Source organism: Pyxicephalus adspersus, chromosome 5, assembly GCF_032062135.1.
Source record: "Pyxicephalus adspersus chromosome 5, UCB_Pads_2.0, whole genome shotgun sequence".
NCBI classification, from domain to species: Eukaryota; Metazoa; Chordata; class Amphibia; order Anura; family Pyxicephalidae; genus Pyxicephalus; species Pyxicephalus adspersus.
In genome coordinates this window covers 98,939,249-98,963,469 of record NC_092862.1, presented here as the reverse complement: position 1 = coordinate 98,963,469, position 24,221 = coordinate 98,939,249, and the positions used below count along the sequence as shown (strand labels likewise).

General features: G+C 38.3%; 1 protein-coding gene across 2 annotated transcripts in view; it reads left to right on the top strand.

The window, feature by feature from the left end:
* TPK1 (thiamin pyrophosphokinase 1) overlaps positions 1-24,221 on the top strand; it is a 254,941-nt gene that overhangs the window by 5,108 nt on the left and 225,612 nt on the right. For both annotated transcript variants that reach the window (XM_072412252.1, XM_072412251.1), the window contains exon 2: positions 9,101-9,163. In XM_072412252.1, the coding sequence (XP_072268353.1) occupies positions 9,121-9,163 (43 nt within the window). In that variant the 5' untranslated portion in view covers positions 9,101-9,120. The remainder of the gene's footprint in view (positions 1-9,100; positions 9,164-24,221) is intronic.

The following is a 24,221-nucleotide window of genomic DNA, read 5'->3' as shown; positions in this document are numbered from 1 at the left end:
ACAATACATGGCATAGGACAGTTGTGGCAAAATACATAGAATAGAAAAATTAGATATACTAATGGGGCAGGCATTACAAAGTTGTAACAAATAATTGGGAGAAGGTAGAACATTGAAACAATAAGAGGTTACTGGATACCCATGGCATAAACAACTGGGTGCACTAAATTTGCCGTGTTTTGGCACACCCCCTTTTTTACCACCCGGCTACAGCTTCCTACCACCCGGCTGAAAAAAATTTCTGGGGAGAACACTGTAATTGCCATATAAAGCACATCTAAATTAATACCTTTAGGTATTTGTTTTTATGTCTCATTTTATTGATGTAATCAATAAATTGTTTTTAAGTATTTTACCTACAAATACCTATCTTTGATAGTTTCCTGCATTTTTTTATAAGTTTTTAGCACCATAGTCACATGGACCACAGTATATACTAAAGTTCAAAAAAGTGCCCCCTAGGTAGGAGGGGATTCTTTATTGTCATGTTTTTGTACATGTTATATTTTGAAAATCCCAAAATCTAGGGGGCTGAACCATTGGTACTAATAGCCATAGGGGGCCCCTCTATACCTTAAAAAGTTCAGTTACATACAGTGTACAGTTTAGAACAGGCATAGGCAAACTATGGCTCATTGGGCTTTTTATTCCAGCCCCTCGAGTATTGGTACAATTGTCCACTGGCAAAAAATGGTGACCAACAACAATGCTCCCACTGAAACTGAATGTATTTTAATTTAGGTTTTCTTTTACTTTTAGGTAATGGCTTTTACATTAAATTTATATCTGTTCATAGCACCACTCTCCATCTATTTGATACAGGCTCGGTCTGTCTGTCAAATTTTAAAACTCATTGTGGCCCCTCAGCCAAAAGTTTGCCCACCCCTTGTGTAGGAGATATGAGGGTTTTAAAACAAGAAGTTGTTAGGAAGAAATATATGATTTGCAGTTTCAGCTATCCTATTGTGCTACCAATGTCAAACAAGAGGGGTAGCATCGGGTACTGGATTACCAGAAAGCCCCCCTAAGAAACAGCCTAGGACCTGCTGTCATATAGGGGGGCATTGATATACTGTGTATTCTGGAGAGGTGAAGTGCTGAAATACTCAGTGGGCACTGCTCCAGCTAGCATTGTGGGTTTCAAATTGGTAACCGGTGCTCTCCCTGATGCAGAGTTGTTACAGACCTCTTGTCAGCAAGAGTACCTGTTGGGGAGAGCAATCCTGTACTTTACCCTCAGCAGAAAGTGAAAGCGAAAAGCGTCACTTTCCCATGGGCACCTAGCCTGATAAGAGCCTCTTACAGTGCCCCAAAAATCTCTCCCGCGATTTTGACTAAAATATCCATTATTTGTGTTTACCTGATTTATTTTATTTTTTTTAACACTCTTTTTGCATTTCTGTTAAGGCTGATTCACACCATGGTGCCAGTTTTGTATGTCAGTACAGTGGGGTGCTATTAATTTTAAATGGTACGCCAACGCACTAGGGCACCACAGTTTTACAGCAGCACAGGATATTTTGATGGGGTGTGTTGGCAGCCCATTCAAAATAATGGTCTTCCTTAATTAAGGGCAAGCTAATGTTTGTTAAAACAGGCACTTAACTGTAGAGGTGGCCTTAAGGGGGCCCAAAGTACCAATCTGTTAGGGCCCTGAGTGTTCCTAATCCTGCTCTGGTGTGAAATACTAATTACTATCGCTTTATAACTAATAACTTTTACCTTGCTAGTTAGTTTAATTTATGTCAGTAGTCTGCGGCCCACAACTATGCAGTCCTGCTCATTTTCTGAATAAATCAGGCACTGACATTTTGCAGGCTGCAATAGATCAGGGAAAGTCCATTTTAATTTTTAAAAAAAGTAAATCACATTTTAATGTAAACCTACACTTCTTTTTTTTTCCCAATAAATCTTTATTAATTTTCCAACATATAAAACCATACAACAGTACACAGACAAAAACCCAATAACAATAAACATACACAGCTTAATAACAGATGGTACAGCATAACCAGAGGCGAGTGTATCTGCCCCTATATGAGGATCCAGACAATAAAATATTATAAACTCAGCATAGGAAATGCATATCATTAGCTGTTTCGAGGAGCCCATTCATATTCAGTTGTGTCAAGATGGGAGCAGTCAGCTCCCATCTTGGAGCACATAATAAACACCATTACCAACCCGACAAGACCCACATAGAGGGGGAAACAAAAAAAAAAAAGAACAAGGGAGGGGAGAGGCCAGCTTCTAGATATCTGGACTTTAACAGTCGCATGTACACATGATTAGGGAGGAATTTCATCCATCACTCCATCATACATAAGTAAGAAGGAAGCTATCAAAATCTGACGGCAAGTAGTTCTCAATCCAAGGATCTCATACCTTTCTAAGGGTGTGCAATCGATTCTGGCTTCTGGCTACCATGTTTTCATTTACCAGGTACCACATGACTTTTCACCTGTGCCACTGTGGGAATCCCTGGCCACCATGACTTAGCCAGTGTCTGCTTCGCTGCTGTGAACATATACGACATGGTAAACCTACACGTCTAATGAGATTTTAAAAACAAATGTACTGTAAACACTCAAAGTGCAAATTTCTTTCCACCATGTCATCAAAGTGGGACTCGGCTTCGAAAGTCCCAATCATTCTGGTAAAATAAAATGTTTTCTTGCTTGATTTACATATTAGACTTCAGAGGATATATAAAAGTAGGTGTGCAGGTAACAATAATGCCTATACTGTGCATTGTTCTCCCCAGCTATATCTCTGTGGTCAAACAGTGGGCTGGGCAGCACACAACAAATTTTGTGCCATAATTATGGAGTATCCCTACAGTTGTCAGCTTCCTACCCCACCCATACTTTGTTCCAACTTTCTAATGCCTGCTCCTATTTTTTTTATCATCTTTGTATTATGCTCCAATTGTCCAGTGCTCCTATATCATGACCCATCTTTATAGTGTCCCATGTTTTCTAAAGAGTGTAATTATATAGTATAGTAAACAAATATAATAATATATTTAAAAGACAGCGTCTGCACATTTGGCAGCTGGTGGCAAACCATTCTAGTACCATTCATTCTCTGCAGCTTGGAGAAGCTACATTAGTGTCCCCTGAGAGCCAGCAGTTCCTTGGCACAAGAAGGTAGGAAATGCACCTAAACCTTATGGCCAATGTGAACATTTTTGCCTTTGCAGGTTCTTTTTGCAGAGGATTGGAAATTAAAAAGATACAAATTTAGAAAAAGATACAAAGTATGAATCTCTGGATCCTCTCCAATTGAGCTGAACTTTCACTGACAGCTCTCTCTACACAAATCCCAGCCCTGCTACAAGGGGCTAAGGGGGAAACATTAGTGTGTAACCTCTCTTTAGAACAATTTTGGTTATGCAAGGTTTAACCTAAAGACAAAAACTATGCAAACATCAAAAATTATAGGTGTTTTTTTTGGATTTTGGTGGGATATTGTTTAAAATGTTGTGTGGTATTTCCCTGTGAGGGATGCATGGTGTATTGTTTTTTTTTTTTTTTTTGTGCCCATTAGCACACTTGTTTGATGGGAAGGGCTTGTGTATAAAGGAGTTGTTTAGTATTTTACCAATGCTATAAAGTATGCTAAATACATTAAATACCTTATTTTTAGTTTATTATTGTCATCACTAAGTCTCTGTTCTCCTCTTATAAGCAGAGGGGTGCAGTGAAGGACCTGTGAGATGTAGATTGCTGGAGACCAGCAGTATCTATCTCTCATATCCACACTAGATCCTTCTGCACAACGTTTTATACAAGAGCCTGCAACAAACCCAAAGGGAGAATTCTTTGGACAAGCTTGGCAAACTAGGTAGTTTTGTCTCACTTCTGCCTTTTTGTGCCTCTCAGCAAACAGGGGCATTAGTGACAGAGGCTTGGCATGGTGGGAACACGATATCCTTCACATGGCTGTATTGGACTGGTAGATTGCAATTGATTTGTTGCTGACCCTGGTTTTGGTTTTTCACCCTTGTCTAGTATTCATTGCAGTTCAATGTTTTGCTAGGGAGATTTCCCCTTACTTCCTTTCCCATTGACAACAATATGAAGTGAAATAACCCCACCAGTACCACAGTGAACAGTTCTATGCAATCTAAAAAACAAAAAAAAAAACCATTTGGTCTGATCACACCCAGTGGAACAGTAATTCCTGTACTATTGTTTTTTCCACTTTTGAATACACTGATGCAAATGTGGAGTACCTGGTTGTTGTGAAATGTTAAATCTAATAAAATGATTGAAAATGATTTTTGCCTCTCAGTAATGTATCTGAAGTGTTAATTACTATGTCACTAATTTCCACAGAGATTTCCAGGGACTATAATTCAGGTTGAAATGAATGTTAAAATCAATTTAGTTGATTTTTGACAAGCTATAAAGATGTACATTTAAATGACAAATATGACACTGAGACTCAAGAACTCTCTGGGATATATAGAACTGATATTATAATTTATATCGATATTTTACTAAGATATAAATAAATCAGGTGATATACTGCATCGACAACAGAGTGAAGAATTTCAGTGAACACACATCTTCATTTGAAGTGAAAATTTAAGATTTGTTTCATGACTTGTGTAGCCCACAGACTTAACCCCCACCCCTTCTCCCATATAAAGACCACACACCAGCTTTTGGGGGTAAAACAGCTTTGCAGCTGTTTATTAAAACACAGGTTTTAATTTACCAAAATAAACTAACCAAAAAAACAAATATAAATATAACAATAAACCTAACATTGTATGGTCAGGTTGCAAGTCATTGAAGGCACTGACCCCTACCAGAGCCCCCCCACAAAAAAGGGTCTGCCACTCGTGATATTATTGCTCCTAGCTGCCATATACCTCCTCAGGAACAAAAATCTATTCTTGCAGCCCTAAAACCACGTACCCCAAACTACCAACACAAAACCATGTTCTACAAATTATTGGGAGGGCAGGTGGGGAATTCTCCCCCTTGCTGTCCTGGTAAGAATTCCCTCCTACTTCCTGCTTCATTACTTTCCTCTATCTTCACCCCACCCCTCCATTTCAACTACCACCAATCACCTGTCCTTAACCACCCTGGAATATACTCCCTTGCTTATTACCCCTTCACTTGCCGCTCCCCCTATGCACATAGTCATGCAGGCTCTCTGCGTACATACATATATACTGAAAAATAGCAGTACGTTTGCAGGTATGTGGGATGCCTAGGCACTCCTGTGTCTATAGTCTCAAAGCTGCATATCTGCACTGTGAAAAAGGCACTGATGCTTTACTGACTGATAGTCTTATAAGAACTGTAGTGATAATTAGTGTTGTCACTACATTGTTCTCCCTGCTGGAGGCTTTAACATTAGGAAGCAAAGCTCTGCTTTCATCTAGATGGCCACTTCCACACAGAGACACAGGACCAAACAATATATGGTGTGAGTACTGGGGAAAAATCAGCTGCAGGTAGACCACAGGCAATTCTGGAGATTAGTCCTTTTCCCTCTTCCTGGCTTTTTTTATTTTATTTCCAGTGTAACTTCCAGAGTTCAGTTTTTCTTCAAAGCCCAACAAAATCCAAAACAGGTCCTACAACCTCGTGTAGTCACATGGTTTACACTCCAAGACCCCTTTCACACTTGTGGAAAACAAGCAAGCTGCTGTTATACGCCTAGGAGTAGCAAACTGCAGCACAAAAATGCATGCACAAAAATGGTTGCCGATTACTCCTATTCATTTGAACGGGGGCAGTTTGGACCATGGTTGAGCTTGCAGAAGAACATGGAGGTTAACTGCGCATCTGAAATCGTTGGTAAATTGCCCAGCATCTATTTTTCTTTAATTGTTGGGTGAAATGTGAACACGGTAAATTCGGAGATGAGAAAGTAATTCAGTTAACAAGCACACTTTTAAAAATTACACTTTTAAAAATGTTGGATTAGACAGGTCATTATTGCAGAAAGTAGTAAGTGATGTCTTTTATGCAATGTTCATTCTTGCCTGACTGATTGCTATGTCAAATGAGTTTAGCTACAAATGCCATGTTGGCCAACAATCCCAGTTTTCCCTGCGCTTGCCTGCACTGAATTAACTTCTGTGCGCCTGCCCATGAGTTATTTCATCCTGCTACAGCCTATCAATAATGCCTAGGATAGAAAAAGGACAGGGAAGTACAGCAGGGTTTTGTTCTGCTTTCATTTTTGAAGATCTGTAACCTTTTCCAAGGTTCTAATTGCAAACTACTTAAACTGCGCTCACCACAGTGTCTAAATTAGTTAGCAATGTACAAAAGGCTTGATGTATCAAGAGTAAGGCTACCTACACTGGTTAGATTTTTGTCGTTGGAAAGGATCTTTCATTGACTAAAAGATGCATGAACAAGCGATGTGCATACAGCGCCGTTCTGCTTCATGAGAAGGGTAGAAAATGAGCGAGCGGCACCCCGCTGTGCTCTCTCCCCTTCACTTGTATTGTTTGTCATCGGCTCCTGTACACACATGATATTCTTGTCCGATACTATACTGTCCAAAGTATTTGTTAAACTCAAAAAACAAACAAGTATACCAATAGTGCACACTGCAGTCCCCTTTTCTTCTACAAACAGATGTAGGTGCAGTTTGAATTTTAGGCATACATAATTTTTAGAGTTAATTTCTCTTTATATGATTTGATAATTGAATTGCATACAAAGTCACATAATTTAAGCCCACCTAATACTATAATAAATCAGTCTTATAGGAGTAATAATGCTTGAGAAAAGAAAATGAGAACAAAATAAAGCTGTTCTTAACAGCAACTAATCAGGTTTCACCTTTAAAAAAAATGAAAGAATTATGATTAGAAATCCTAAGTGATAATTTCAAACCTATACTCCATTTCAATGCATCGGTCACAATGTCTCATCCTACAAATATGTTCTCAAAATGTGCCAGAAAATTGGGGGGGGGGGGGGGGCATATAGATGCTAAAAATCGGTAACTGAACCCTGATTCTGTCAGAGCAGCCTTTCTCACGGGTCTGTGGAGTCAAATTTGAAAGCAATGTTTGGGTACTTTTCTGACAAATAAATGTAAACACCTGTAACTATACTTGCCCAGCTCCAAGATTTGAGTCATTGGAGTTCATAACAGTTCATAACTCATGTGGATTAGTATTAAATTTGCATCTAGAGTTTAAGTATAGTAACCCAGATTATACATTACTGCATATTCCACATATACATTTACTGCAGGGAGAGGGAAGGCTGAGGGATATTTTCTGATACTTAGGATGTACCAAGAGGCACCTTCATTTGTAGGGGTACAAGTAGAGTAATGTTTCTGAGTCAGGGCTTTGTGGGATCGTAAGGTTCCTCCAGAGGTTACTAAGGGTTTCTGGAGCAATGAGCAGTTTGTGCCTATCATCAGGTCAGATAGTAAAAAAAAAAAACATTGGTATCAGTGCTATGTGTAAGGGTGACAATGGCCAGCAATTTAAGAGGCATTCTGCCCATTGCCCACTACATTAATATATTGAGAGTTTTGGATATCGTAATTCTAGCAGGGGTTCCTCAAGAGGTGAAAGATATTAGAAAGGTTCCTCCATGTTTAAAAGTTAGACTGATCTAGAGGGGTGGCTGGTTGGCCTGGTGTCAGATAATGTTACTGGGTAAGGATGCTTGCTTGGTGTCTTCAGAAAGCTTTCTTGGTAAGTGATCGATAAAAGCACTACGAAAACTTCCCTTGCAAAAAGCAGGTACTGCCTTTATATAGCTGAAAAGCTTGGCAGGGCAATTACCACTCATTAAAATGATAAAATGTCTTGAGTGCTTATATGGTACCACAAATTGAGGAGTCAGTGGTTTTATGAACATACTCCTCAGCCTTTTCACCAGGTTCTTCTAGACATTGCTGGGGGTTCTTTGTGCAGTGCTTTGACCAATGTAATAGAAAATAAACTTCTATGGGTTTTAGATACTCTAGGTATGTCACATTCTTTTAATTATTCTTATATCTACAGTTTACTGATCACACTAATTTACCATTAACTGAAGATATAATATTTTTATCAGGTGTTTCCTGACAGCTGAAAATATTTATATAGGGTTTCTCTATGGTAAAACAGCTAGGAAAGACTGCGTTAGACATTATTGCCAGCTATTGTTCCATCCCTAACAAAGCATTCAAAACCGATATGTATCTGGGTGGAAATATATGTGCTACTGCCAGCAGTCTGTGGGTAGCTCCTAACCTTACCAAAAGAAGGCCTTGCATATCATACCACACCATCAAGATGGGTCATTCTAATAAGAGATAGTATGGAAGGTTGGCAACACAACCAAGATTTGCTTGGTGTAACAGTAAAGGATAAAATACTTGACGGTATCCTGCATTTTATTGCTGCAATGCTTTATACCAGTGGTCACCAACCTTTTCAGACCTACCAACCACTAAACTTACGGGCTCTGGACCGCCCATGAGCGGTCCGCCGTGTGTCGCTTGAAGGGGAAGAACTTTCCCCATAGTGACATCATGATGCCAGAACCCACCCACTTTACCATCGCAGGTCTGAGTCTGTGATGGGAAAGTGGGCGAGTTGTGTCCAGAGACACAACCCGCCCACCGCCCTGAGCCTGCGACCGTACGGGAGACATTTAATGTACAGCGCTGCGTAATATGTTGGTGCTATATAAATCCTGTTTAATAATAATAGCAAAGATTATTAAATGATAAAAATGCCATATGTATTTAGATAAGTCTGAGCTATGTAATGCATTATAACCATTGATATTTTTGTGGGCAAAGGATGTGATCTCAGTTCTCTGTTGGACATTCATCGTCTGGTGGTGAAAGTTCATTTACAACTCTAGATAGAACAGATATGTAGCTTCAAATTCCATTTTCACAGAGTTGAGTGTGTGAAAAATGGCACTGCTAAGCAAATTGAATAGCTGCAACCAGAATGTCACCAACTTATTATACGGCAAAGTTTTCAGCATTAGATTCCCTTATTATTCCACACATTTTGGGGCAAGCTGTAATCAAGTAATTTTAAAGCTAAGGTGTAAAAAAGGTTTACAATTAAACACATTGCTTATTGGTTTATCTGCAGGTGAAATTATTAACCCAAAAATGGAAAAAGAGTTCACCCCTCTCAAGTGCCTCCAACCATCAGGTAAGATTTGATTTCTGCTAAGCTGTTGACTATGATAGAACTAAAGCAGTCGGTCACATTTAATTTTCCGGTTTTATTGCTTCTGAGGGCTTATTGTTTTAGTGGGTATATATGTTGATTTGTACTTTTTTTCTATATTAAAGGGCCAATAAACATAAGTTGCCATTTGGTTTAAATAAATGGTGTTGTATTAGCAATCAAGGCGGTGTTTTCCCCAGCCCCTTTTAGCCGGACACACCACCCAGCACCTTTAGGTAACCACCCAGTTCTCTTTGGGTGATTACTAAAGAGTTGGGTCACAATAGGGCTGCCATCTGGCTCAAAAAATGTTTTGTGTTGGAACACTGCATGGGTTATCAAAGCAATGTTTTTATAATTTGTGTGGAGGAGAATGATACTTTGTTGATAGTTTACCTATCATCTAGCTTAAAATTCTAGTGTCACATGCACAGCTGAATTTAGACACCCGAAACTCCCAATTAGTGGGGCGCTTTAGCAGTATTGTCACTGCTGACATGCCCCTAGCTCAGCCATTCTCAATCAGGGTCCTGTGAAACCTTGGGATACTTCCAGAGCTTGCTAGCAGTTCCTTGAGCTGTGGTTGATTGTCCTATTTCATAATATCTGCACAGTCCTGTAGCCAATAATCACGAGTCAGTGGCATGACACCAATTGTTCAGCGGCTTGTACTGGGAGTATTCTTCCCACGGTCAATGTAAAGTACATTATTCCCACTAACCCACTAATACTTGGTTTATAACAGTGGTTACCTTGGACATTAAAAAATTCCCAAGGGTTTCTTGGGGGTTGAGAAAGGCTGTCATAACTAGTCGGTTAGCACCTGGCCCCCCCTAACACTTTTCACTGCTTTCTGGATTGACAGCAGTAAGACTGCTGCTGAAAAATTTCCACTGAGAGCTGCAGTGTCTTGGAGGGAAAGCATATGAGACACTAATGGGGCAAGTTACTTGTTACTTGTTCTGCATTGTCTGTGCTAACAAGGAACATGCTGATAGGTGTGTTGGTTTTTGTTATTTTGTTCAGTCACAGGCATAAAAGATACTCTTTTTGTACTGCTCCAGCCCAATACTTTGATATACCAGCAGTCAATGTAGCAATTTTAATGCCAATTTAGCCCTGTGTGGGGCTAGAAGGGAACAAATGTGTCTTTATGTATCTTTAGAGTTCTTCTAAAGAGTCTCAGCAGTCCTAATTCCCAGGGAGGTTTACAATGGGAACATCACAGATACAGTGAAAGTCCTCATTTTCCCTCAGTATTAACTCTTCACCTAATGAATAACCTCAATGTAAATGGTGAGGCTTTAGAAACGGGTCAAGTCAAAGCATTCAAGCTTTGTCGCTCTGTTTGCAATTTGAACACCCCGGGTTCCAGAGTGCACTAGAAAAAAGACACATTGTGCAGGGATCCCAAAGTGCAGCCATACCTTTAAAACAAACTACACTAATCCACCTTCCCCAGCTACTTATCTACATCAGAACAGGGCAGCCTGCTCGTTTGTTGTGGGTAAAGCTGTACTTAAAGGTAAATATGGGACTTCTCAGCTATGATACGTGAATCCTATCTCTGCAGCATCCCCCCTCCTGATACCTGCTTTCAACACTCTAATCTCTACATATTTTTTTGTTAACTATCACATTAACTTCCAGAACTCTTTTAGTTTTATCCCTCGTATTTATTGCAGCAGAAAATATGATTAACTTCTCAGTTTAGGCAATGTTTGCTTTGTTTTTAAGTCTCCAAAAATGTTTTTTCTTTGTTAGCTTTCAGCAGACACTCAAAGATACCTCTTAGCTGCTTGTTAAACTATTATCCAGTTCCTCCAGGCTCCCTGAAGCCAGAGTATAATCCCCAATGCACACTAATAATGCAAGAGTGAGCTGTGAAAAAGAGAGGTTTAATCTGACTATGTATTTATCCTCTCTTTAGAGATATTTCTTCTACACTTCTATTGTTGTCTGAGTACTGTAGCATTGTTAAAGTCTATTTCAATTTAAATACATACATCCATGTTGTTTTGATGCTTGCAAGATTATTCACTTACTGGCTTCTTCTATATGTCTCATGGACTCCAGTGGTGAGGTATTCCTACAAGAATTCCCAGTTCCATCTAGCTGAGCACCTATTATTAAACTGAACTATGGTGTTACAAAACACAGTGAATTCTCTGCTAGGTGGGATAAACAGATAAGTGGTAAGTCATGCCTCAAGAGACTGACACTTTCATTATGGTTAGTGGGAGATGAAAACTGCTATGGAGAAATCTCACCACTGGAGAGTCTGAGAGATAAGGGACCAGCAGGTGATTCCACACGTCTGCATTTATTGTTTAATTCCAGTTGGCACCTCAAGCAACCCCTGAAATAACAGGTAACAGATTTCAGTTAAAAATATATGGTGCTTAGTTTGTCTGCACTAAACTAATACACTAACATTGTAAAATTGTGCATGTTGTAAATGAATACTTTTTAACTTTTCGAATTTCCAAAACCTGCAGTCATAACTTAACTTTTTATATCTAGGAACATGTTAAAGTGTCACTCCAGCAAAAACTTGCCCAAGTATGGAAAAAAAAAAAGCAACGACATACAGGAAACTGTGCTATCTGTCACAAACACCACTGTGTTTGAATATTGAATTTCTTTTTAAAGAATATAGTAGATAATGCTGTATTTTCATATAGTTTTACATTATTTGAAGATTTTAGTTGGAATAACTTTGTTTTTGTTTTTTGGCATTTTTAGCTGTCCTGCTGCATGTTTTTTAATTTAACGTTTATGTGAGTGAGCCTGATTTTTTTAAAGCTCTCCAGGACAGAAGAAGATAGACCATCATGAGTGAACCTGGGTGATCAACAAACCTAGAAGGGATTTCATAAAAATAGTTTGCTATTAGTTGGTAAATGTTTCAATTCTGGACCAAATCCATTCCAGGTTTGCTGGATCACCCAGTTTCTCCCATGATAGTGTAACTTCCCCTGTTGTGCTTTGTTACAGCTGAGATGGGTGGATAGGTATGGTAATGTAGCTGTAGAAATGTTGCTATTGGAGTCCCCAAGAGAAGACAGAAAGAAGGTCAAGGGTACTTGAAGGGTAGCAAAACAAAACTCTTGTTTTTTTACTTACCTGTCTCCGTTCTCCTCCTTGTTGCGATCTTTGGCTTTTTTTGATTGGCTGGGCCGAGATGACGTAGCAGCAGGAGTACATTCGGTCCCAAAAGCCACAGGGAAACCAAAATGTTTAGTGTATTCAGGCTCCCAACACATGCATACTTCAGAGATTTTACAGTTAAAGGGAGTAATCGGGCAGGTAAGTAGCTTTTGCAGAAGGGACCTTTCTGTCCCTTTCCACCTGTCCCTTTCTGCAATAAATCCCCACCTGATCGCAAAATATTTTAGTGGAACTTTATATGCATAATTTTAGTTATGAGTAAATTGCCCTTTTAAGCTGTGCATATATTTCTAGAACAGTCTAAACCATTGACTGTCCAAAAACGAAGTGCTGCAGCCATGCAAGCAAAACAGCCTACGTTTTAAAGACATCGGCCCTTCTATAACAACATTGTATCACTACTCATATATCATTGGCCAGGAACAGTAGTTAGTTGGCGATGCTGATGAGAGCTTGTTGAGTTATTGACTGTTTGCATATCAGTAATAGCACGCCTTGGGTGGGTTACACTGCAGCAAAGCAAGATTTAATCAGGGCAGCTAGAATTTTGTGTAGTCGACAGAAACTGTGAAAGGTCACTATAGGTATCCACCTTTATAGGACAATAAGGTCAGATCCTGGTCATTTGAATGGACAAGTGTAAAGCATTTATCTAAGGAGAACTGTCCTGTAAGACAGAATAGGCCAGAAACTAGTTAAAATTTTTGTGAAAAAGTATCACTAAAAATAGCCAGTTTGGGCAAATAGTTTGATTAGAAAATCTCATAACTAGCATCCAACTGATTGATGAGCATGCTGCTACTAATGTGACAGAGCCGAATAAGTACGATGTGGTGGGCTTATAATAAATCATAATATAAATAACCATAATGAATAATAAGAAAAATTATGATCACTTATTCATTTGTAGTAGGAATATAAACTTTTTTTTTTCTCCATGTATTAAACTTTGACAAATTACTGAATGCTTTAAGCAAAACATAATTTGTCCTCTAAATAGAAAAACAAAGTGACTCATATTTCATTGTACCATTATTTGATAAGGGGGTTGTATACCATTAACAAAGTAATATTTGATTTTCCTTTTTGAGTTTCAAATAGAGAATGAATATAAAATAGTCACTGCTGGGAAAAAGTCACCCTTGGTGACTTCCTTCAAGGGAGTTAACTGGACTCATAGCCTGTATTCTCAAACATCAGCATTTCCTTCTGAGATGAGATGTGACTCTCCCAATCACATTCAGGCAGATAATTCATCCGTTCAATCTTAAAAGCAGGTCAAAGTAATTTTACATTCGTCAAAAAAAGAAGTACAGAATTTGCCAAGCTGGACAAGACGAGATAGCTATTTATGTGTGAAAGTCCTCTTTCTTGTACAAGCACATGCATTAAATATTGATTTCCCATGTGGTAACTTGCATGATTTGTTCTTGTAGAAGCGTTTTGCCTTTGGGAAGTTGTCATGCCTACCAAGGCAAGGCAATCAAAGACATGACTTTTCTGAAAATCGTCTGTCTTAATTCATGCACAAGAGCCCCTTGTTTTTTAATCTGCAGCAAATAATAGGCATTCCCTTGAAATGAAGAAAATGAAAAGATGTTCTTGAAAACCTTCTTTTCTACAAGCCCAATATACCTTCAGAAACATTAGGAAAAGTTAATTGCTTTCATTTAACAAATAAAGCATAATCTGGTTGAAGTATACTCATTATTTTTCTACTTTGCAGAAGAGAGTGCCTTATGGAAAATTCATTTTTTTGATGTGCAAAAATAAAGTGAATGTTATTAATGCAAGTTACTTTATGTCTGAAATATCTATTGGGTTTTTTTTCTGAGTACAAGGAGATATAATATAGTTTAAATGACTAGAGGATTATAGGTTTAATGTACTTTTGTTAAAACACTTGGAGAAGTATCTATGAAGCCTTATAAATATTGTAGGTTGTGACCTTTACAGGTTGCTGCACAGTAACTAAGAAAAAAGAATGTACAATCATTTACAGTCTGTTTTTAGTAATTAGGTACTGTCTGGCTACCTTTTAAGGGTCATTTCACCCAGAATATTTATGTGCATACATTATGGGCAGGGGTGGAAGAATTTATTTAAAGTTTGGGAACCAATTAGGCTGAGCTAGGAACTAGCAGGCAAACTGTTTTCCTTGTCATCAACAGAAACTTTCAATTTGTAAACCTAATGGTTATATAGTATAAAATACTGCTTTTAAACCAATCCAAACCTGGGGGTTGTACAATCTGCATATGTCGACAGATATGGTCATTGTAGGAACTTTTGGTTTGCATTTCCTCCATATGATATTCAAGTGGATGGTTATTCCTTCGTAAAAAGTAGAAGTTTGAGCTAGAGGGGCACTTTAAATTGTCTTGTGGATGTCACCAGGGAGTCTGTTAGTAAAGGAGTGAAGCTGACATTCACTGAATAATTCCCTGGAGTAAAATTTTCCAGGTACGCGTGTTTCAGTGTCAGTAATTGATTCTTCCCTGACACCAGGGAATTGTTCAGTGAATGTCCAGTTCACTGTTTTATAAATAGGGCCCTGTGTAATGGGACCTCCAGCTCTAAGTTACCTTTGCAGAGTTCCCCCTCTGTTCCTTCCTTTCCTACAAGTGTTTGGGCCTGGTAATTGCCCACTAGGAGAAAAAGACCAGATTCACTCCCAAACCAGGAAAATATTAGAATGTAAAATATGCATGTGTTTTTTTTTTTTCTTACAAATACGCAATTCAAATTGATTTGTGTACAGTGTTAGTTGTTTCGATTCCTACATGATCTGAGTCCTTAGATTCCATAACCCTTGCAGACTGTACATTGAGGTCCCGGACTACACCTATCTACACTATAGTTAGAGGATTGCAGCTACCGGAAAAGTTAAGGATTTGCCACAGTATGTAATTGGATAGTGAAGATTCAGTGTGTCATTGATTACCATCCTTGCGTTTCTTTCTCTTATCAGCATGCTGCCTGTGAGTAACAGCTAAATACTATGCACTATCATTTGATGGTTTACAGTGCAGCTCTTCCCCCTCCCAGTCCTGCTGCTCATGAAACTTTAGTGGGGTGATACAGATTTATGTACAGTTTAGTATTAGGTTTAGTGATCTTTTAAGACTACAGACTTGGGTTAAATGTGGATTTTATTTTTATAAAATTTATAATATTGTAGCTACTAGAATACTTTAATTTGTACATCTATAAAGATTTCCTGCATAGCAGCATTCAGAGTGGGAGTGGAATGGGGAAGGGGCAGCACTTGAGCCAACCAGATTTCCTGCATGCACATGTGATAACAAGGAAAGTGCTGACAGGAGAATTTTGCATCCTGAACAGAGAGGAGTTGTCAGGTAGAACAGCAACATGGGCATGGTGTTGGGGACAGCTTTCATCGTATATTGTGCCAGATTCTACTGTTTAGAAGACATACCACAGGAATCAGGAAACATGCATTGGATATCTGTGTAAGATATTTTTTGTCTTTTGTATTTTTTTTTTTTCTTTTTAAATGTTATCACCTGCACACAATATTGCTTTATAAATCTATACAGATTTATAAAGCAAATCTGATTCACAATTTAAAAAAGCATTTTTTAAAAGAATTCATGTGATGAAAAGAAGAAATACCCTGAAAATGTTATGCCTAATGTTATAGGGATTAAAGTTCAAGTTCACTTTGAATTTCCCCACATATGGAATGGTTTTTAATGACTGAAATCCTTTCTGGTAGTGCAATGAAATAACTTCTTTAGGCTAGGTACACACGCCAGATGATTCTCATCTGATTATCACTTCAGAGCTGATATGGGACGAGATTCTGAGATTCTGTGTACAGTGGGTGTCCGACATCGTTCATGGGTCCATCCTGGTGGGGTGACACTTGCTTGTTCTCCCTCCTCCCCTCCCCATAGAGCAGAATGGTGCTGTATGTAGAACGCTCGTTTATGCATTTTTCAGTCTTTTGTCATTGGAAGGAATCAGGAAGATCCTTTCCAATTACAAAAATCCAATGTGTGTACAGACCTTAGTTTGTGGCAATTGGTACCTTGAACATGTAGACATAGTGATACCTTTAAAATGTTATCCATAAATTGTTTCAAATACATTTTTCCCCAAAATATGCAGGCTAAGCAGACTAAACACTGTTGCTGATTTATAGATTTTGAATTTTTTGTAACAAATCAGTAGCTAACCCCTAGTCTCCTTCTCTAACTTCTCATGTTAAGCTACGTACACACGTCAGATTTTTATCGCCCGATAATCGGCATCGGCCAATTATCGGGCGAAAATCTGCCGTGTGTACAGTCGGTGTCGTCCATCGTCCGGACGACCGACCTGCCGGATCCACGGACGATGGACGACAGCCGATCCTAATGAAAGGGAAGGGGAGAGCGCGCAGCAGGGTGCCGCTCTGTCGCTCTCCCCCTCCCCTCTCCATAGAGCATGAACGGTGCTGTATGTACAGCACCGTTCATGCATCGTGCACTCCCTTGTCGTTGGAAAGGATCGTGAAAGATCCTTTCCAACGACAAAAATTGCAAGTGTGTACGCAGCTTTAGCCACAGATAGATAAGGAGAACAATGACACATGGCCTTCATAGAAAGTCTTGAGTTTTCATGGCTGAGTTTTCGTGGGCTATGGCTGAAATCTTTTATGTATCTTTATGTAATCTTTCTATGTATGTATGTATAAATAAATATATATATATGAGAGAGAGAGAGAGGACAAAGAGAAAAATGGCTCTTTACGGCAGTATTATTATACAACTGATTAAAATCTTTTATTTATATTCAAATCCTTTATTTATATTTATTACCTCTAATGTAAGTTCCCTAAACTCAATATTAATAATACATTTATTTAGTATTACTTCTAGAGCTTGAGTTAGTTTTGTATCAATGTTCTTATCTTCACCTGTATACTAGATAACTTATCCTCACCAAGCAGTCAATCCATCAAGTCTATTCCACCAGTGTTTTTAACAGGACTACCTTCATGGAAAATCAAGCTTGAACAGTGAGTGTCCCTTGATATATACTATAGTTATTTTGTCTTTGAAACCATATTCCTAGCTTCTACTAAGACTTTAATATTACAGATTACCTTATTTTAATGTTATCACAATAATCCTTGTGAAAAGAGTCATTTATATATCTTTAATTCCAATTCTGAAATTGCTTACCACCAGAGAGTGTATTCAGATCACTACACCCCACACCCCCCCCCCCTTTTTTGTACGATTCTGGCATTTGGGTACAAGCTCAATTACTGATCTTCTATCCTTTTAACTTACATTGCTACCTGGTCAATATACCAAGTAAGTTATGACTTCTGATATGATTATGTGACTTTTTATTATATGGATTGTTAATTCTACATATCAATTTATTTATTCATATGTGCCTCCACAAATTGTAGGGTCTCAACTCCCCTGAGGAAGCCCACAAGGGCGAAACGCGTCAGCAGAGACCATTAACAGGAAAATCACCTATATTGACCCTCACTTCACTGGGGTTTGGTGTACATTATAACCAACCCGATGTAATATATCTAGATTTATAATGTCAGAGTACTAAAACCTTATATGTATGTATGTTAAGACCTTTATTTTATTTTATTGAATATAAATAAAAGATTTTAATCAATTTTTTAATACTGCCTTAAAGAGACACTTTTCTCTTCATCCTCTCCTTATCTTAAGATGTTTAGGCTTGGCAACACTACCTAAGTAGTCATGAATCCTATCCCTTAGAAATTGATCCCATACCAAACTATATATATATATATATATATATATATATATATATATATATATATATATATATATATACACTATATTTATTTTTTATAATCTTTACTGATTTTCCAGAGGTTAGTTAGGCACTTTTCTTTCAGAATCCTAGAAAGTTCACCCCTTATTTGATTGCCAGCACCTTCTGGTGCACCTTCTTGTGAAGGGCCTCGAATACCTGATTCAATATGCAAATGGTGACTCCATGGCTCAAGAGTTCTGGCTTCTGAATGCATAGTGTTGGTAATGAAGTCATTTATTATAGCGTTGGGTGATTGGTGCAGCACAAATCTGAGTGGGGCAGAGTCAGCAGTTGTTTGCATTATCAAAGTGTCTAGATAATGAGCCCCCTAAGGTATTTAGCCTTTACCCAAGAACTTATGCGATTTCTTATCTATGCATTAAACCATGTTTATGTTTTAAGTTCTTTTTTCTAGGTCCTCACCATATTCTCTATTGAAATCCAAACCAGCTAGGAGCAGTCTATAACAATTACAGAGAATTTTCCCATGTCCTTTTCCCATGTCATAATGTCCTTTTAGCTTAAATGTTTTTTTATTAAAAGTAACTACAAAGCGTTTAATTTTTAAAATGTTCTCCACAGGGGTATTGGGAAATAAACAAGATCATTGATTTTCTAATATGATTTAAATTGGTCCTTAGACAAGCATTTAAAGTAAGTACTATTGGCTAGTGAGTTTGCAGTTTAGAGGTGTAAAAAATCTCAAGAATCCAAATTCTTGAAGTATTGTATATTGGTATTAGGAATAAGATAAAATAAGTATGTTTAAACCCCTTTATGTAGCCTATTTAAAAATAAGTGGTAAACTCCAAAGACCCTGTAAAGTGCACCAACAGGTAGGGAGGTAAGGCTAGAGGCAGAGAAACAGGACCAACACAAAGAGTAATTAAATGCTTCAAAAAAGTTAGAGCACTTTGCTAGGGAATGACTCTTCTTATAATAGAGAAGTTTTAGACTAGCTCAAAGACACATAGCAAGTTTATGAAAAATCAAAAGGAAAAATACTGAAAAACATTTAATGTACTTATTTTGTGTTTGTACCTGCAAGTTTGACATTGTTTTAAAAGTTGGTGACAGGGTCCCTATAAGAAAACATTACGCAACTGCTTTTAGGGAGGTAAATGTAATCTGCAAGTCAAACTTACTCTTGTGTTGTCTTTTCAAGTAACTGAGTAACTCTTCCTGGAGTACCACTTTATTGTTGGAATAGAAAATAATTTGTTACAAAACATGTGGGTAGGGGGTGTTGGTATGGTGGCAGCTGTAGTACGGAAAGCAGTAGGGATAAGGTGGGGCTTGACATGCTAGTATGGTAGTGGAAGCGGTGTTGTTTGCTTGCTTTGAGAGGTGGTATCAAGCGTGGTTGGGAGATTCTGGTTGGATAATGAGAGCAGGGGGGTGCCCGTGTTGGCAGAGTGATAAGAATGGGGACTATGCACAGTGGTGATAGTGTTAAGGAATACACTTGCCCAATTCCCGCCAAAGAGTCTCCCTTTCCTTTCTAATCCATATCCTCCTCATCTACTATTACTGCAGTAGAAGATTGTTAGATAGTGGTTGAGGTACAGACATTTTAATCACACCGCTCGGACAGCATTTGATACTTGTAGAGTTGGTCTGGTGCTGGCAATGCTTGGAGTACTGCTATATTATATTTCATTGGTTATACTGTATTGCCTTCCTTTCTTAATTGTTAAAACCAAAACTCTCTTGTGAGCATGTACAGTATATGATTTACTACCAGACTAACTTTTTTCCCGAAGCTCATTTCAAGAATAACCTAGCATCACAAAAAATGTGATGGTGATGATCCCTACATAGGCAGTCACAACTTGAAAGTAAAGCCCTCAACTGCATCTGTGGACATCATTGCCATAAATTTGCTGTCTGTATTTGTTTACTTCACATTTATGGCCCATGGTGACCAGAGGTTGTACTAATGGAATACTGCAGCTACGTACTGTGCATGTGTGGGTAAGCTGCCATAGGTGTTTTTTCAAAAATGTTTCCAAAAAATAAGCTTTAATAAGTTGTCAGCAGGAGCTTCCAACAGTATGATAATAAAAGAATAAACAATTTACAAAAGTAGGACAATCGCATAGAAGGTACATTAATAACAAAAAAACAAAAAAAATGGGGGGGGGGGGGGGAAGAAGTCTTGTAGGGGTCAATATACCCTTTGTAATTATGTAACCTACCAATGAGACTGACTAACATGACATAAATGTAAAGATTGTTTAAGCGAAAATCTCACTTCTGTTATGTCTTCAGGAAGACAACTTTTATTGTCTCACTGGATTGTGACCTGGGGGAGGGGAGGAAAGGAAAACAGGGGTAGAATAAGAAAGCCTCTGTGGCAAAGATAATAATGTTGAGAAGGAAAGATATGAAAATGAAAACAAAAAAACAACAAGAAATATAAGAGCACTGAAGTAGGACTCTCCCATCGGATTGAGCCCCTAATGGTTCTCATAACAAACAGAGTGGTATTCCCAACGAAAATTTGACGCCCAAGTATAGTAATACCTGGCCATGTTGTCTCTTGAGGAATGAATGCGTTCTTCCATTTCTGCTATAAGATTAATTTGCAATATTTCTCGAATAGTAGGAGATTTTGTTGTTTTCCAAATTCTTGGGACTAATAGTTTTGCTGCATTCTGGATATGGAATAGAAGAGTTTTTTGTATTGCTGTGGTGTGATTTGCAATTAATGTATGAGAATTTGTGCAGGTGAGATAGGAGAATCAAATCTATGACTTAGGACCAGAAAGGTTGGAGTAGTGGGCAGCTCCACCACATGTGAAGAAATGGCCTTCCTCTCTTCCACATCTCCAACAGTTACTTTCATGGTTCGGTATCTGTTTGTGTAGGCGTGTGCAGGTACTTTGTAGCAGCGTGTGTGGATTTTAAAGAATGTTTGGCAATTTCTAACCACTTGTGAAGGGAGTGAAATGTTTAAGGCTGATGATTTAGAATAGCTGAAGCATGAGAAAGGTGAAAGGGGGCACCCCTGCCTGGTGCCATTCCAAATAACGAGTGGTTCTGACAGGAGGCCGTTGACCCTGATTCTTGCTGAGGGGTTGGAGTCCAAAGATAAAATTTGGGACTGAATAATGGGGTGGATTCAATTACTCCAGCCATATACTCCCAAGCAAGCCTGCCAAAAGCCTTCTCGGCATCGGTTGAAAGAAAAAAAAACCTTGTTGATCTGATTTTTGTGTTCAATGTGCCAGGTTTAATGCCTTGATGGTGTTAACTCTAGCTTCTCTGCCTGGTATGAACCCCACCTGATCTAAGTCTACAAGGTGCAAATGAGGGAAAGAAGGTGGTTTGCTAGAATTTTTGCAAACATCTTTAGGTCTACATTTAGGAGGGATATAGGTCTATATTCACTACAGCATGATGTATCCTTGCCCTCTTTCGGGATAATTGTGATATGTGCCTCCAAGAACTCTGTAGGTGGTACCTTTCCTTTTTCAAACGCATTGAAATTGGACAGAAAATGTGGGGATAGTGATGCTGCAAAAGATCTATAATACTGGGCCGTTAGTCCGCCAGGACCTGGGCTTTTCCCTTTTTTTCAATTGTTTAAATGTGTTTGTGAATTGTGTTTCTGAAATTGGTCTCTCTAATCTCACTGCTGATTCATCAGAGATCTTAGTTGGGCTATACCTGTTCAAAAACATGCAAATAGCTTCCTTCCTTTCCTTACGTTCCCCTACTGGCTGTTGGGGTGGGTGTAAATTATACAATTGTGAATAGAAGGAATGGAATTGTTTAGCTATGTCTTTTGATTTCAAATGTAGTTTTTCTGGAGGAAACCCTTATCTGTGTCATTGTGTTAATCAATGTGCTTTTTACGGTCCTTATGATAGGAGTCCTTAAGGACTGTAAAAAGCAAATTGATTAACACCAGAATAATATTTTAATTGTTTCTTGATTAGTTATTATGTATGTGCAGGTAACATTTGTGATATGTTTTTAAAAGGAATACACAATAAATTGTGAAACTTTAATATTTTAATTGTGATTATTAAGATTATGCACCAAAAAAATCCTTATTACACTTTAGAAACTAGGATTTAATGCTATACGAGAAGGATGTGGTGTGGTTTATGATATCCTTCCATGTAGCAATTTAAAATAATTTGTAAACTTATCTATTAAAATTAGTTACTTATGGAGTGGTTTGATTTACCTTTGTGAGCCATAATTTTGAGAAAATGAGTTAATTCCCTATATTGTTCTGGTCACTTTGTTGTACTTAGAGTGTCCATCATCCAATCCCCGCGCAACAAAACATGGGATGTCAATGAAGGGCACTATTCAATGTGGTCTATGCTTTATTAGTATTGCAGGCCTTTGGGAGTTTAAAGGTATTGGTGTGATGAATTATTACTCAGGGGGAAGATCATTTAGAAAATATATATTGCCGTCATAAGGCTCTATGTATTCTTTCAAACTCTATTGGCGATTCAGCTGGTCTCTCTAATAGGTTGATGAATATCGATTGCAACATAAAGTGTAGTTGGTCTGCATCTACTGTTGCTGGGATGCCCCTTACACGGATATTTCTGCATCTGCCCGTTATCAAGATCTTCCAATTGGCAACACACCACCATGAGCTGTGCAGAATGTTGACTGTGCGCAGATCACGGATGTAATCATCTCTGTTAGCACAAGCTTGTTCTATGTGGATAACCTTGCTGCAACCAAGCGGATGTCTTCCTTCAGGTCTGATATATCCGGTGCTTAGGCACTTTTAATATCAGCAGCCAGAGTTTGGAGATCTGTACCTTGGGGGAGTTGGCTCATATATGTCAGCATCGGGTGGTGGAGATCTCGAATTGTCTTTTTGTGAAGTGCGAATATATATATCAGACAGGTTACGTCCAGGTTGTGAGATGGTTTTCCAAAAGATTGTAGTCGACCAATTTCCCCCATTATAAATAGTTGATAATTGAAGCTTGCATTCTCTTGAGGTGTTTATGCCCCTTTTAGTGGACTGACATGATATTTCGAAACCAGTAACGTATAATAATATAGATAATCTACACACTCAAAGGTGCTACATCAGGCTTCAGTAGGCCTATAGGGTAGGAATAGTCGATCACAGGATCAGGCAGTTAAAATCTCAGTTGCCCAATATAAAGTATTGTGAATCTCAGTCCAAAGAACCCAAATATTTATTTGTGTATACTAAAGACCGGTATTGAGTGTGGGGATTCTAAATACTGTGATATATTTCTCTGCTTGGAAGCTTGAAAAGGATCCTGAGAAATTGCTTTAGTGTTAGCCTGTGATTTGAAATCTGGCCTTAGATTCCTCTCCCTTGAGCCCAAAGAGGGAATACATATAAGAAAAAATAGCAAGATAGAGTGAACACAGTCATATACTTGCTGTTTGTATCCATGTAGACCACTGGGGTTTGTGTAGAATATTACAGTATGATGATTGGTTCCCTTTGGTGTTGTAAATCCAAATCGGTTGAGGTAGAGGGAGAAGGATGGATAAAGATTCAGGTTTTAGTGTGAAGTCTTGTCTGTGAAAGGGCTGGAAGCAGCTGCTGCTGTGTTACTGAATCAAATATGGCCTCTGGGTGTTCGGAACTTTCTCCTGTCTCACCTAGTTGATCATGGGTTCCACTGGAACGCTGAATCGCTGCCTGCACTTTTTCTTTATCTCCCACACATATTCAGGGACTTTCTGCCCGGTTTGTCTATGCCGCGATCTTGTGATGAATAGGAGCTCTGTGTAGCTGCAGCTTCCTATCTCAGCTCCTCCCCGGAAGTCCTGACTCTATTTTTCTTTTGCCACAATTTTTGCAGAACTTTGCTTTAATGCCACCTTAACCCCCCTAGCGTTCTAATTCTGTCATTTTTTGATGCAAAAAGTTATCCTATTTTTTTTTGCGTAGAAATTTTTGTTTATATTGTGGGCCTGTAATTCTTAGGATTAACTCCCGGGTATAATTATTATATTTATTTATTATATTAGAATCATAAACTATAAAATAATACATAATTATAAATCATTATTATAAAAA